The sequence below is a fragment of the Rhinichthys klamathensis genome, unplaced genomic scaffold, assembly GCF_029890125.1.
Source record: "Rhinichthys klamathensis goyatoka isolate OS25496 unplaced genomic scaffold, OSU_Roscu_1.1 h1tg000040l_1, whole genome shotgun sequence".
Taxonomy (NCBI): Eukaryota; Metazoa; Chordata; class Actinopteri; order Cypriniformes; family Leuciscidae; genus Rhinichthys; species Rhinichthys klamathensis.
In genome coordinates, this window is record NW_026606587.1 from 11,703,921 (window position 1) to 11,719,081 (window position 15,161).

At 42.9% G+C, this 15,161-nt stretch overlaps 1 protein-coding gene across 1 annotated transcript in view; it reads left to right on the plus strand.

Moving 5' to 3' along the window:
* The window catches only part of prkg1l (protein kinase cGMP-dependent 1, like), a 70,401-nt gene that overhangs the window by 26,018 nt on the left and 29,222 nt on the right, over positions 1 to 15,161 (plus strand). The window contains exons 6-9 of the mRNA XM_056246871.1: positions 733 to 838; positions 3,603 to 3,666; positions 3,905 to 3,982; positions 5,950 to 6,044. Coding sequence (XP_056102846.1) covers positions 733 to 838; positions 3,603 to 3,666; positions 3,905 to 3,982; positions 5,950 to 6,044 — 343 coding nt within the window. The remainder of the gene's footprint in view (positions 1 to 732; positions 839 to 3,602; positions 3,667 to 3,904; positions 3,983 to 5,949; positions 6,045 to 15,161) is intronic.

The following is a 15,161-nucleotide window of genomic DNA, read 5'->3' on the forward strand; positions in this document are numbered from 1 at the left end:
TTGGAGGTGAACTATTTTCAGCTGATCCCTCTCTTTTTTAATGGAGCTTGGTAGAAGCAGGTCAGCATAAGGTTCATTAAGAATTCACTTGCGCTTTATTAATAAACATTCTCACTTGTACATTTGTTAATGCTAAACTTGCAATAGTGTATGTTTTTCCAGTGGCAGAAACTGATGTCTGGAGAGCATAAGCCATTATAATGGTGATATACCTAAACTTTAAAAACAGCAAAATGCACACAGAATTATTTATTTATGTATAATATTTACTCAAAAAAAAAAAAAAATGTATCCATCGACATGGTATATTTTGGAATTTTAATTTTTTAGGTTAAATATCACTATTGTTATTCAGCCTGCATGGCCAATGTTATTGACAAATTAATATCAATTGACCAAATATCTGTCAATTATCATTCTATTCATTATCATTCATGCTATTTGTGTGTGTGTGTGTGTGTGTCTCTGTCTCTCTCTCTCACAGGGGGCTTTGGACAATAACAATTTTCCCGCCAACTTCATATATTACCAATAGCCAGTCCACGCTGGTCTGGTTTTTCTGCAGGGATCTCAAACTGGTTTTTCGAATGCAGTTCGTACCATCCATATCAATTTCTTTGTCTGTCTTTACATGTCTATCCACCACAGGTGACCTGTCTCACTCTCTCCTTTGAACCCCGTCAGTCCGCAGAATGCTTGCGATTCAGTGTGAATGTGTGTTTGTCTGTGCAGCTCTTGTGAACAGCAGGCTGTGGGTGATGGAGGGTCAAGTGTTTCAGAGGGTCATGCAGAGAAGAAGCCTCATCACTATCACTCAGTCTCTGCCATTCCTGCGCAGGTAAATGCCACCAGCAACATTTTCATATAGATGTTTAAAAGATTTTACACTTTTGTCTTCTTGAGTAGACTTTAAAGTCCCCGTCTAGTCAATAACTTGATCTTTGATCATCAAAATGACATATTTAAAAGTTTTTTCCTTGAAAAAATAAATAAAATTAGCTTGAATGTAACTTTACACCCTTGCCTCATTTAGTATACACGGTTATATGAATATGCTAATGAGCCCCGCCTCCACTCACTCGCACCAGCTCAGAGATCCACACGTTGATCTGATTGGTTACAAGGTAGTTTGTGACGTCAGAAACACCAGCGATTTCAAACCGTGTTTTTGAGGCTGTCTTTGGTCCACTGCAGTTTTAAGGAGAACATACTCAGCAATGGTGTTGAATTTACACATGGTTTGCCTTAAAGCATATTAAAAACAACATAAAGACATATAAACAACATTAAAAGCTTGATTTTCACCACAGGGGGACTTTAAATAAATGAGGAAATATATTTTTTAGTTATTTGCATATTTATCCCACATTGTAATAGGTTTTTTTTGTTAATCTTTTTTGTGTAAATATATTTTATTTGAAAAAATGTACTGTCAAATTAGGGTCATAACCACCATGGACATGGGGGGAACCAGAACAGAGGGGACGTGTTCCCGCAATATTCAGATTAGCAATCCAATGATCATATCCTTGCAAATATCCAGTTGCTATTTATCCTTTATAACCCCAAAGCAACACATTATTTCACTCCACAGTAAATTTAGACACACAAAAAGAAACAAATATTTATACATATACATATACACACACTATGGAATTCTGCCTCAATTCAGAGACAAAATAATACAAATTTTGAGACAAAATAATCACTCAGTTGTGAGTTTATATCTCACAATTCAGACTTCTTGCAAATGTGAGATATATACACTTGCAATTGTGAGAAAAAAAGTCAATTTTTTATATAATATTATATATACACTCACCGGCCACTTTATTAGGTACACCTGTCCAACTGCTCGTTAACACTTAATTTCTAAGCAGCCAATCACATGGCGGCAACTCAGTGCATTTAGGCATGTAGACATGGTCAAGACAATCTCCTGCAGTTCAAACCGAGCATCAGTATGGGGAAGAAAGTTGATTTGAGTGACTTTGAACGTGGCATGATTGGTGGTGCCAGAAGGGCTGGTCTGAGTATTTCAGAAACTGCTAATCTACTGGGATTTTCACGCACAACCATCTCTAGGGTTTACAGAGAATGGTCCGAAAAAGAAAAAACATCCAGTGAGCGGCAGTTCTGTGGGCGGAAATGCCTTGTTGATGCCAGAGGTCAGAGGAGAATGGCCAGACTGGTTCGAGCTGATAGAAGGGCAACAGTGACTGAAATAACCACTCGTTACAACCGAGGTATGCAGCAAAGCATTTGTGAAGCCACAACACGCACAACCTTGAGGCGGATGGGCTACAACAGCAGAAGACTCCACCGGGTACCACTCATCTCCACTACAAATAGGAAAAAGAGGCTACAATTTGCAAGAGCTCACCAAAATTGAACAGTTGAAGACTGGAAAAATGTTGCCTGGTCTGATGAGTCTCGATTTCTGTTGAGACATTCAGATGTTAGAGTCAGAATTTGGCGTAAACAGAATGAGAACATGGAACCATCATGCCTTGTTACCACTGTGCAGGCTGGTGGTGGTGGTGTAATGGTGTGGGGGATGTTTTCCTGGCACACTTTAGGCCCCTTAGTGCCAATTGGGCATCGTTTAAATGCCACGGCCTACCTGAGCATTGTTTCTGACCATGTCCATCCCTTTATGGCCACCATGTACCCATCCTCTGATGGCTACTTCCACCATGTCACAAAGCTCTAATCATTTCAAATTGGTTTCTTGAACATGACAATGAGTTCACTGTACTAAAATGGCCTCCACAGTCACCAGATCTCAACCCAATAGAGCATCTTTGGGATGTGGTGGAACGGGAGATTCGCATCATGGATGTGCAGCCGACAAATCTGCGGCAACTGTGTGATGCCATCATGTCAATATGGACCAAACTCCCTGAGGAATGCTTCCAGCACCTTGTTGAATCTATGCCACGAAGAATTGAGGCAGTTCTGAAGGCAAAAGGGGGTCCAACCCGTTACTAGCATGGGGTACCTAATAAAGTGGCCGGTGAGTGTATATATATATAAATGTTTTTGGGTTTAATGTTTGTGGCTTGTTGAAAAATGGCTAAAAACTGTTAAAACCACATTATTCACAGTTATTATTCTTGTGCTTTGTGCGAAGAACAGTATTTGATCAAAGTACAGTCAAATGTCAAAGTACAGTAGGAATGAAGACAAAGTGCAGTTAATAACCAATTCCGCATTTTTCAAAATTGCATAAAACATGATAAAGACAGCGAAAACGTGATATGTTAATTTTAATAAAAGCAACAGTTAGGTTGAATTTGTTTTTATTTATTTATATAGTTAGTTATTTTGCATTACAAACTATGTATCGTGTTAATCTTAAGCGTAGTAAGTCATGAGAACAAATGACACTATTTCAAGAGGCTGGCCCATCTGCATTTATTTTTGCTTACATTTTTATGTGTATATCTCCACTTTGTTAGTTTACTGAAAAGCATTAATTTAGTAAGGCAGTTCAAATGTAATTTCCCTGGCAAACGTACACTCCACTCCAGGAGTCCACTTGTAGTCTCAGCTATAGTTTGTTATGTTCAGAGTTTCCTGACACTCATTCTCTCTCCTAGTGTCCCACTGCTCTGTGTGTTACCGGACGATGTTTTCATTAAAGTGTCTGATGCACTGGAGGAGGTGTGTATGACAGATCACAACTATCATAATTCGCTGCTGTACCTGATAAACATCTGAGGACTAAACCTTGAACTTGAAGGTCAAAGCGCTGCTATTACCCAATAATAAGGTGTACCTTGATCAAATCCACTTTTTAGTGTTTGTAACAATCAACCACAACTTAGATATAAAACTATATTTCCACTATATTTTTTACATGGTCTTTATTTATTATTCTGTATATACACCTTCATCTTAGACTCACTACAGTGATGGTGAATATGTCATTCAAAATGGAAGTCCAGAAGATAAACTCTTCATTTTTAGTCAAGGCCAGGTGAGATATCTATCTATCTATCTATCTATCTATCTATCTATCTATCTATCTATCTATCTATCTATCTATCTATCTATCTATCTATCTATCTATCTATCTATCTATCTATCTATCTATCTATCTATCTATCTATCTATCTATCTATCTATCTATCTATCTATCTATCTATCTATCCAACACAGTCTCATCCCAAGACGTCATATGTCTGACGCTTTTGACCATACGTCAACATCCGATGTTTTAGGGTACCCTTCAGCGTCAGTTAGATGACGCGGGTCGGTTTAGGTCTGGGGTAGGGTTAGGATTTCATAGCGCCATATACTGACGTTAAAGGGTACCCTAAAACGTCGGATGTTGACGTATGGTCAAAAGCGTCAGACATATGACGTCTTGGGAAGAGACTGGGCTGATCGATCTATCTATCTATCTATCTATCTATCTATCTATCTATCTATCTATCTATCTATCTATCTATCTATCTATCTATCTATCGATCTATCGGTCTGTCTGTCTGTCTGTCTGTCTGTCTGTCTGTCTGTCTGTCTGTCTGTCTGTCTGTCTGTCTATCTATCTATCTATCTATCTATCTATCTATATATCTATCTATCGGTATGTCTGTCTGTCTGTCTGTCTGTCTGTCTGTCTGTCTGTCTGTCTATCTATCTATCTATCTATCTATCTATCTATCTATCTATCTATCTATCTATCTATCAGTCTGTCTGTCTGTCTGTCTGTCTGTCTATCTGTCTTTCTGTCTGTCAGTCTATCTATATATGTGTCTATCTATCTGTCTGTCTGTCTGTCTATCTATCTATCTATCTATCTATCTATCTATCTATCTATCTATCTATCTATCTATCTATCTATCTATCTATCTATCTATCTATCTATCTATCTATCTATCTATCTATCTATCTATCTATCTATCCAACACAGTCTCATCCCAAGACGTCATATGTCTGACGCTTTTGACCATACGTCAACATCCGATGTTTTAGGGTACCCTTCAGCGTCAGTTAGATGACGCGGGTCGGTTTAGGTCTGGGGTAGGGTTAGGATTTCATAGCGCCATATACTGACGTTAAAGGGTACCCTAAAACGTCGGATGTTGACGTATGGTCAAAAGCGTCAGACATATGACGTCTTGGGAAGAGACTGGGCTGATCGATCGATCTATCTATCTATCTATCTATCTATCTATCTATCTATCTATCTATCTATCTATCTATCTATCTATCTATCTATCTATCTATCTATCTATCTATCTATCTATCTATCTATCTATCTATCTATCTGTCTGTCTGTCTGTCTGTCTGTCTGTCTGTCTGTCTGTCTGTCTGTCTATCTATCTATCTATCTATCTATCTATCTATCTATCTATATATCTATCTATCGGTATGTCTGTCTGTCTGTCTGTCTGTCTGTCTGTCTGTCTGTCTGTCTGTCTATCTATCTATCTATCTATCTATCTATCTATCTATCTATCTATCTATCTATCTATCTATCTATCTATCTATCGGTCTGTCTGTCTGTCTGTCTGTCTATCCGTCTATCTGTCTTTCTGTCTGTCAGTCTATCTATATATGTGTCTATCTATCTGTCTGTCTATCTATCTATCTATCTATCTATCTATCTATCTATCTATCTATCTATCTATCTATCTATCTATCTATCTATCTATCTATCTATCTATCTATCTATCTATCTATCTATCTATCTATCTATCTATCCATCTATCTGTATGTCTATCTATCGGTCTGTCTGTCTGTATGTCTATCTATATATGTGTCTGTCTGTCTGTCATGCAAGAAGAAAGATACAGCAAAGGAGTGATACGAGTGACATGAAACTAGCATGTTTATGTGGGAATCAGTTGGCAAAAATATTTATTTCAGGGTGTTGTATTATAAATTTAGAGATAAATGTAATGTAATAGCATAAAACAATATACATGCTTTTGTTCTTAGGTGAAAGTATTCGAGAAACAATCAGCTAATGAGGAGAACATGATGGTGTGTGTCCTCACCAGAGGGGATTGTTTTGGAGACCGAGCTCTACAAGGGTAAGAGCCCATCCTCACCAGCAGGGGGCAGCACTCTTTACACTGCAGATCATTACCCATTCTTTTTCTCAGTCGCTTTGGTGCATTTCTCAGATCTCAACTAAAATTGAACAACTAAAACCTACTTCTTTAACCTCCACATCATCTAGTCACTTGTGCACATCATAAAAACAATTTATCATTCTTTTCAACATATTGCAATGCTTTGGTACATACATGCAATTGATTATGTACAAATGTCTGCTGTTTCCTATACATTATCAATTGCTTATGTCATGTTTAGTGTTGTTTTTGGCGGCCTGTTTTAATTTTAGTTTTAGTCTAGTCTTTGTGTCAAGCTGTCATTTTAGTTTTTATTAGTTTTAGTCACATTCATACTCTTTTTAGTCTAGTCTAGTTTTAGTCGACGAAAACTGATGACATTTTAGTCTAGTTTTAGTCGACGAAAGACATAGTCTTTTAGTCAATGAAAATTGTATTTTAGTCTCTTTTTAGAATTCTATTTAACCCAGTCAATATAGTACTATATACCTATAGTATAGACAAAACCCAAATTTTCTTTTAGCCAAACCCATTTCAAACAATCTTATCTTCGGTTATCTTATTATATTATTGTTACCTTATAGACTCAAGAATACATCCATTCCAGACACGGAAAATGCTCTGATTTGAATTTACAACATATTTATTTTACCAACCAAACATGTTAGAAGTAGCCTACACACATGATGAAATGAAAGTTTTTCCTAATGTCATTTCTTCTTTTTCTCCCAAAGACGAATCCCTTTCTCAGTGTCAGACTTAACTTTGTTTGTTGTCGTTTATGCTAATGCCTGTTTCACACATACTCCGAATTTTTTTTCCGCACCCATGTAGAGCCTATGGTTAGAGCGCTCACACGCACGCGGATGCGGTCCGTCAATGCGCCCCAGGAGCGGTGCGTGCGTAACAGCAGAGCAGAGATCTACACAGTACCTCAACAACGCGACATAATGGGTGTAGGCTAAAAATATTGATTTGAAATGAAAAATAGAGAATAAATGTTGTGATTCAGTGGTACAGCCGTAGATCAGTTGCGCACTGCAAACGGAGCACAGCACATGTGAAAGCAAAATAGCTCGTGCTGCTCCTGCATACACACCGCAACACGCACCGCATACACACGGAGTAGCCTATGTGTGAAACAGCCGTAACTCACGCAGCTGCATCTTCTAAATAATGCCGCGAGTGGGGCTTGAGGATGTGAAGTCGCCTCCCAGATAGCAAACAGTCATTAAAACTATGTTAAATCAACATTCCGTTGTCAACATTAAGTCATTGAATCAACATCGAACTCTGATGTTGATTCTTCATCATTTTGCACCCTGTTAATATTGAAACAACATTGAAATCCTGTCCATAAATCAACTGAATTTCAATGGTATTTCAATTATCAGGAATATTGAAACAATGTTGAAATTTCAACTGAACTAATTAAGGATCAACGTGATTTCAATGGAATTTCAATCGTTTTTAAATGTTAATTTTACATCAAATGCCATAAATTAAATAGCCTGCTTTATCTACAGCCAGGATGTTAAAAAGTAATGGAACATTTGAAATCTTGTATAAAACACTGAACACACCACACAAACAAATTCATTTTTATTACAACACAGAGCACAACGGAAATGTTTCCAGGGGAACCAAATAAGTGACGAACCCGGCTGGGACGTGCTGGCAAGGGGGTAATCCATCGACCGGAAGTTGAAGCCGGCCGGGTGCCGCCATGTTGTAGCAGAACTTCACTTGCGTTAGCATTTCCATTGACTCCCATTCATTTTGGCGTCACTTTGACAGCGAATAACTTTACATCTGAGGCGTTTAAAGACTCCATTTGTCCATTATTTATTTCTAAAGAAACACGACAATGTATAAAGGGCTCCATTACCTTCTATGTTACATTATGGCCCCGTAGAAACAGTTTTAGTAAAAATAGGCTAACGATTGCGTCATAACCACTCGACTCTCTGTCGCGCTGTACAGAAATTACCGTACAGACAGGAGGAGAAGCTCGCAGGCAATCGGGGGGACGCCCCGTCAAGGGAGAAGCCCATAGATAATGAGTCCATAAAAGCAACGGAATACTTACTCCTGCTCACTCACGCCAAAGAACATCTTTGCTCAAGTTCCCCGTCTCTGCAAGATTAACGTTGGTAATTTTCACGCACAGCTACTAGAAGATTAACGTCTGTCAGACAGGTTGCTCACGTCATCAAGCTTAGTTTGAGTCGGTTTGAGTCTGCGCGTCAGGAACGGAAGTGCTCAGAAATCGCTAAAAATGGGCTTCAACTGTCTCAACTGAGTTCCAATGAGATGGCTCTGTCCATTTCTTATACTGTCTATGCGTGCTGGCATAGGTATCCATAAATCTATGCGTGCTGGTGCTTACAGCTTAAAATTATACTTTATTTATTTGTTTATTTATTTTTTTGTTTGTGCAAAACATACAGAGATTACATTTTTTTTATGACAAACAACTTGTATACAATGTACAAAATGTATTAACAATATGTTCAATGTCATCAGAATACCAATGAGAAAAGAGCAATGAGCTCGAAACTAAAATAAATAAATAAAAAAGATAAAGAAGAAAAACATGAAGGAAAGATATTTATCTATAGATCAGTTACACTGTACAAATTGTTTCATGTTATTACATTTTCATAAAGAAAAGTTTCGTAAGAAATGTTGGGTAATGTAGGGTCCAAAATTGTAAAGTTGAGACACAGATATATAACGCATATTTTAAAAGCTTTTTTTGTAAACTAAAAATAAAAATGTATTTGCATCCGTTATGTTCAGCATCATATTTCTGTTGTAAGACCAGCTGATGGACACCGTGCTGCGTTGTCATGGGAACATCCCAGGTGAAAATAATGAGGAAATTAAGTTGTCTTTAGTTGCTCCCTTCATCAAGTGCGTTCCACACGGCTGCCTAACAGCACACTAGAGCCCTGCTCACTCCAAAAGGGCTCTGCAATCTCCCCTTCGAAGGGAGTATGGCATAGGGAAGCTCACGAGCAATAAGCACGTCTCAGCCGGGTTCGTCACTTATTCGGTTCCCCTGGAAACATTTCCGTTGTGGTCTGTGTTATTTGCCGCGCGTTTCTGTATTTGGTTGTGTTGTGAACTTTTGCAGCGCGTTTCCTTATTTGGAGCACACGTGTGTTGTGAAACTGATGAAGATGTTTTTTTAAGTTGCAGGTGTTTTTTTCTATTTGCACGCCTGTTTTTCTATTTGCATGTGTTTTTTTCTATTTGAATGCGTTTTTTTCTATTTGCACGCGTTTTTTTCTATTTGCATGTGTTTACTTCAGTTGCAGCGCGTTGAGCTGTCTCGGCCACCGTACTCCTGCCCGGTCTGGCACATGTGAATAGGCTGTATGCACAGCTTCAGTACTTCCTGAACTTCAGCCAGCCCTTTGTTTCCTGTCTGTCATTATTGGACAAACTGATTAGTCCAGGTGTGCCTGATTATTGTTACTGAGGCCAGGCACACCTGAATTAATCAGTTTGTCCAATAATGACAGACAGGAAACAAAGGGCTGGCTGAAGTTCAGGAAGTAGTGAAGGTGTGCATAAAGCCAATTGGGTGACGGCGGCTGTCCCCATTTGCTAAGAGCACCTAAAACAGAAAATAAAATCACAATACAAAAAATTAGCATTTAAGTTAAACAGGAGATTATATTTATTTGTATTGGTACATTCGTGCCGCGAGATGAAGTATGTAACGTGGGGCTAAGCCCTTCCAAGTCCCCCCTTGACGCCATTGTCAGGCGCTATAACAGTGCGCGCAAAAATCGTGATATCGCATAAGGACTAGTACATTCATATTTTGGATTTGTATTATGACGATATGGTCTAATCGGCATTCCCAGTTACAACTCGAGACAGTTCTGCATTGAATAAAGTAAAGTAAGTCATGTCTTCTGTGTAATTCTGGCCCGCCGCGGTCACTTCTGTGGGTAGCGCTAGGTGGAGCACTGCTAGCGTTGGTTCCGTCGGTGTTCTCCGGCGGTCAGAAGAAATAGCGGTGCTGTGTTAATAGATTCCACCACACAAGCAACGGGTAGCCTACAGACCTGTATTTTGAGCTAAATATCACAAAAATAGACTGGACTCTGAGGTTTTGCTAACTTTATAACCTAGAAGAGAACTACAAAGTAGGCCTAGCTTCCTACTTTTGGCAGATTTTTACACAGTGGTAAAACAAAAATCTATTTCAGTGACTGCAGCACTGCGTCGGTTACTAACGTTACACTATAACCATCATGTTAACGATCAGCCTAACAGCCTAACAGTATTTGATTTGGTACAATTCATTCATATCAAACATTAAGCAAGCTTATCTTTACGCTTGTGCCAGGTCCAGAAATGAGCTGTGTCCGGTAATGTTACGTTGGTATAACACCCGTTGATCTCCCGGTCAACCAAAAATCTATTGATTTTCAATCATATTTCCCGGTCAACTATATATCGTTGCATTTTCAATCATATGTCCCCCTCAACTAGCCTGGTTCTACCAGACTCTCGTACATTTCATTTGTAATTTCACTGAAGGAAAATAAAACTGAGCGGAAGTGCGTAGGAGGGCGGAGCCAGGCTACCCCTCAACTATATGTTGATGACTTTTCAACAACAGTGTCGTTTCCCGGTCAACTATAAATCAATGACTTTTCAACACATTCATCGCCCGGTAAATCAAATATCAATGCTTAATCAATCATAAAGATAACTATCGATCAATGTTGTTCCAATATCGCTGCCATCAACATTAATAACATCAGGTTTTCATCGACAGGGTAATGGTGATTCAACAGATGGAAAAACGAATCGGTTACCTAACGTAACCTCGGTTCTCTCTAGATGAGGGAACGAGTATTGCGTAAGCTAGCTTACGCTACGGGAAAGATTCATCTTTTCTGAGAAACTGAAGCCAAAAAATTATCCTATAATTTTGTATCCATTGTCAACGCAGTTCAGCTGCAGCAGACCATGAGCGGGCTAGCTAGCAGCTCATTGGTTCGCTCACAGAGAACTGCTTAAGCCTATGAGGGGACGCGAATGAACTCTCGGCCAATGAGAGTCTGACATGCTCTCATTACGTCAGAGCCCGCCGAAACGGGCGTGGTCAGAGAGAATAACACTGGCGTCCTAGGCTGTAAACTCTGGTTTTCATAGACTGAAGCGAGAACGCTAGTAGCACAAGCACGGCCAGGAACGCAATACTCGTTCCCTCATCTAGAGAAAACCGAGGTTACGTTAGGTAACCGATTCGTTCTCTTACGAGAGGTTCTCTCGTTTTGCGTAAGCTAGCTTACGCTACGGGAACACCTGGTCAACGCCGTGCGTGCTAAGCATCCACTATGAGTCCCAGGGGACACCCCGGGGAACCCTTAAGAGTGGGAATAAAAATATATGTACATGTGACAAAGGCCAGCAGAGCGGGCCGGGGATTGTGTAGTACATAACCACATGATAGAGAGGGACAGAGCGAAACCAGTCTGTGTGAATAACTCCCTATAGTGCAGCTCAACCAGAAGAGCTGTAACATACTAGACTGCTAGTAGTTTAGCCTGCAAGGCGGGAACTTCCAGATTGTAAAATCTGACAAAGGTGGAGGGGTAAGCCCATCCCGCTGCCACACAAATGTCCTGAATGGAAATTCCGCTGGACCATGCCCACATTGAGGCCATGCCTCTAGTGGAATGAGCCCTGATGCCCAGAGGGCATGGCAGGTCTTTTGATGCGTATGCGGCTGCAATGGCATCAACTATCCATTTGGATAGAGTCTGTTTCGAGGCGGCCGACCCCTTGGTGCGCCCACCGAACGAAACAAAAAGCTGCTCCGGTCGTCTGACCAGAGCAGTGCGAGTAATGTAGAATCTCAGGGCCCTGACCGGACACAGGAGATTAGAGCGGGGTACCAATAGCTTTTGGGACATAACCATGTCTAGGTTTGAGAACGACTAAGGAGTCATTGGGCCCAAACTCGAGACAGGAAGCGCTAATGGACAGCGAGTGAAGGTCTCCCACATGTTTTACTGACGCGCGCGCGAGCGGAAAAACGGTTTAGAGCGAAAGGTATTTGCGGTCCACGGTGTTTAGCGGTTCGAATGGGGGGGCTTTCATAGCTTCGAGAACTATGGAAAGGTCCCAAATCGGCACCGAAGGGGGGCGTGGAGGGTTCATCCTTCTAGCTCCCCTGAGGAAGCGGATGAACAAGCCATCTTGCCCAGTGACTGGCCGCGCCGGGGTTCAACGAACGCTGCGACGGCTGCCACATACACCTTGAGAGTGGACGGGGACCTGCCCTTGTCCAACATCTCTTGGAGAAAAACTAGCAAGGAAGGAACCTCGCATGACCATGGGTCCAAATTTCTGTCGGTGCACCATTTAGAGAACACAGACCATTTAGACGCATAGAGCCTCCTAGTAGAAGCCGCTCTAGCCTGCATGATCGTGTTTAACACTCCCTCTGGCAAAGCAACGGGTAGTTGTCGATCACCCACGCATGTAGCGCCCAGCGCTCTGGTTGGGGATGTCAGATCGTGCCGCGAGCTTGGGAGAGGAGATCTGCTCTGACTGGAATGGGCCACGGGGCTGTCTGTGACAGCTGAGTGAGCTCCGGAAACCAAGTCTGACCCTCCCAACGCGGGGCTATGAGGAGCACCGAGTGGCGTGTTTCCCTGATTCTCTGAAGCATCTGTGGTAGCAGAGAAACCGAAGGGAATGTATAAAGCGGGCGGCTGGGCCAGGTCTGGGCTAGCGCGTCCTCACTCTTTGAGAAAAATATTGGGCAGTGGGTGTTCTCTTCTGAGGCGAAGAGGTCCACCTCTGCTCTGCCGAAATATTCGCCACAGCTTTTGGACTGTAAGAGTGTGCAGGGACCATTCCCCGGGGGAATGGGGTTCCTGGACAGACTGTCTGGACCGTCGTTCAGATGCCCCGGCACGTGCGTCGATCTGCGCGAGAGCAGGTGACACTGAGACCAAACTAAGATGCGTTCTGTCAGCCGGAAGAGATTCCTGGATCTGACTCCGCCCTGACGGTTTAGATAGGAGACCACGGCTATATTGTCCGAACGGATCAGCACGTGGTGACCGTGAATGCGCGGAAGAAAGCGCGTGAGCGCGTTCTCGACCGCCAGCATCTCCAAACAGTTTATGTGGAGGAGGCTCTCCTGAGCTGACCAGGGGCCGAAGGCCGGTGAGCCCTCGCAGACCGCACCCCAACCCGTGTTGGATGCGTCTGTCGAGATGACTTTTCGGCGAGAAAGGGTCCCCATGGAAACGCCCCTCTAAAACCATTCTGCCACAGTCCATGGCTGCAGAGCTGTGATACAGGTCTGCGTTACATTTATCAGCTGGCGGCCCGTGGTCCACGCACGGTGAGACACACGGCTCTTCAACCAGAGCTGAAGCGGGCGCATGCGCAGTAAACCCAGCTGGAGCACTGCGGAGGCTGAGGCCATGTAACCCAACGCCTTCTGAAAAGTTTTCAGAGGTGTGAGTCTGTTTATCTGAAAAGATGCGGCGAGACGCTGAACACGGCGCGCGCGCTGTGTTGACAGACGAGCCGTCATCCTGACCGAGTCAAGCTCTATACACAAGAAGGAGATAGTCTGACTGGGTTGTAGTGCGCTCTTTTTCCAGCTGACAGAGAGGCCCAAAGCTTTCAGATGGTCGAGGAGAACTGTACAATGAGACAGTAGCTCTATGTGATTGTGCCAAAATCAGCCAGTCGTCCAAATAGTTCAGTATTCACAGCCCCTGACTCCGCAGGGGGGCGAGCGCCGCATCCATGCACTTTGTGAACGTACGGGGTGCTAAAGGATAGGCCGAACGGAAGGACGGTGTATTGATAAACCTGGCCTTCGAAGGCGAAACGTACGAATGGCCTGTGAAGGGGATTTATCTGAATCTGAAAATAAGCATCTTTCAGATCTAGTGAAATGAACCAGTCCCCCTGGCGCACCTGTGCGAGGAGTTTTCTGATAGTGAGCATTTTGAATGGTGTCTTCATGAGAACTTTGTTCAGAAATCTGAGGTCTAAAATTGGTCTGAGGCCGTTTTCTCAGCTGTGCTAGGCAGTCTTCGAGTGATCGAGAACGAGGGCGGCCGCCCTGCGTCGCTGAAAAGTCTGACTGTGCTGAGCTGGGCGCTGGGGTGGGGCTCATGCAGGAGGCAGGTCACGTGAGCGGCCTGACGGTTTAGATAGGAGACCACGGCTATATTGTCCGAACGGATCAGCACGTGGTGACCGTGAATGCGCGGAAGAAAGCGCATGAGCGCGTTCTCGACCGCCAGCATCTCCAAACAGTTTATGTGGAGGAGGCTCTCCTGAGCTGACCAGGGGCCGAAGGCCGGTGAGCCCTCGCAGACCGCACCCCAACCCGTGTTGGATGCGTCTGTCGAGATGACTTTTCGGCGAGAAAGGGTCCCCATGGAAACGCCCCTCTAAAACCATTCTGCCACAGTCCATGGCTGCAGAGCTGTGATACAGGTCTGCGTTACATTTATCAGCTGGCGGCCCGTGGTCCACGCACGGTGAGACACACGGCTCTTCAACCAGAGCTGAAGCGGGCGCATGCGCAGTAAACCCAGCTGGAGCACTGCGGAGGCTGAGGCCATGTAACCCAACGCCTTCTGAAAAGTTTTCAGAGGTGTGAGTCTGTTTATCTGAAAAGATGCGGCGAGACGCTGAACACGGCGCGCGCGCTGTGTTGACAGACGAGCCGTCATCCTGACCGAGTCAAGCTCTATACACAAGAAGGAGATAGTCTGACTGGGTTGTAGTGCGCTCTTTTTCCAGCTGACAGAGAGGCCCAAAGCTTTCAGATGGTCGAGGAGAACTGTACAATGAGACAGTAGCTCTATGTGATTGTGCCAAAATCAGCCAGTCGTCCAAATAGTTCAGTATTCACAGCCCCTGACTCCGCAGGGGGGCGAGCGCCGCATCCATGCACTTTGTGAACGTACGGGGTGCTAAAGGATAGGCCGAACGGAAGGACGGTGTATTGATAAACCTGGCCTTCGAAGGCGAAACGTACGAATGGCCTGTGAAGGGGATTTA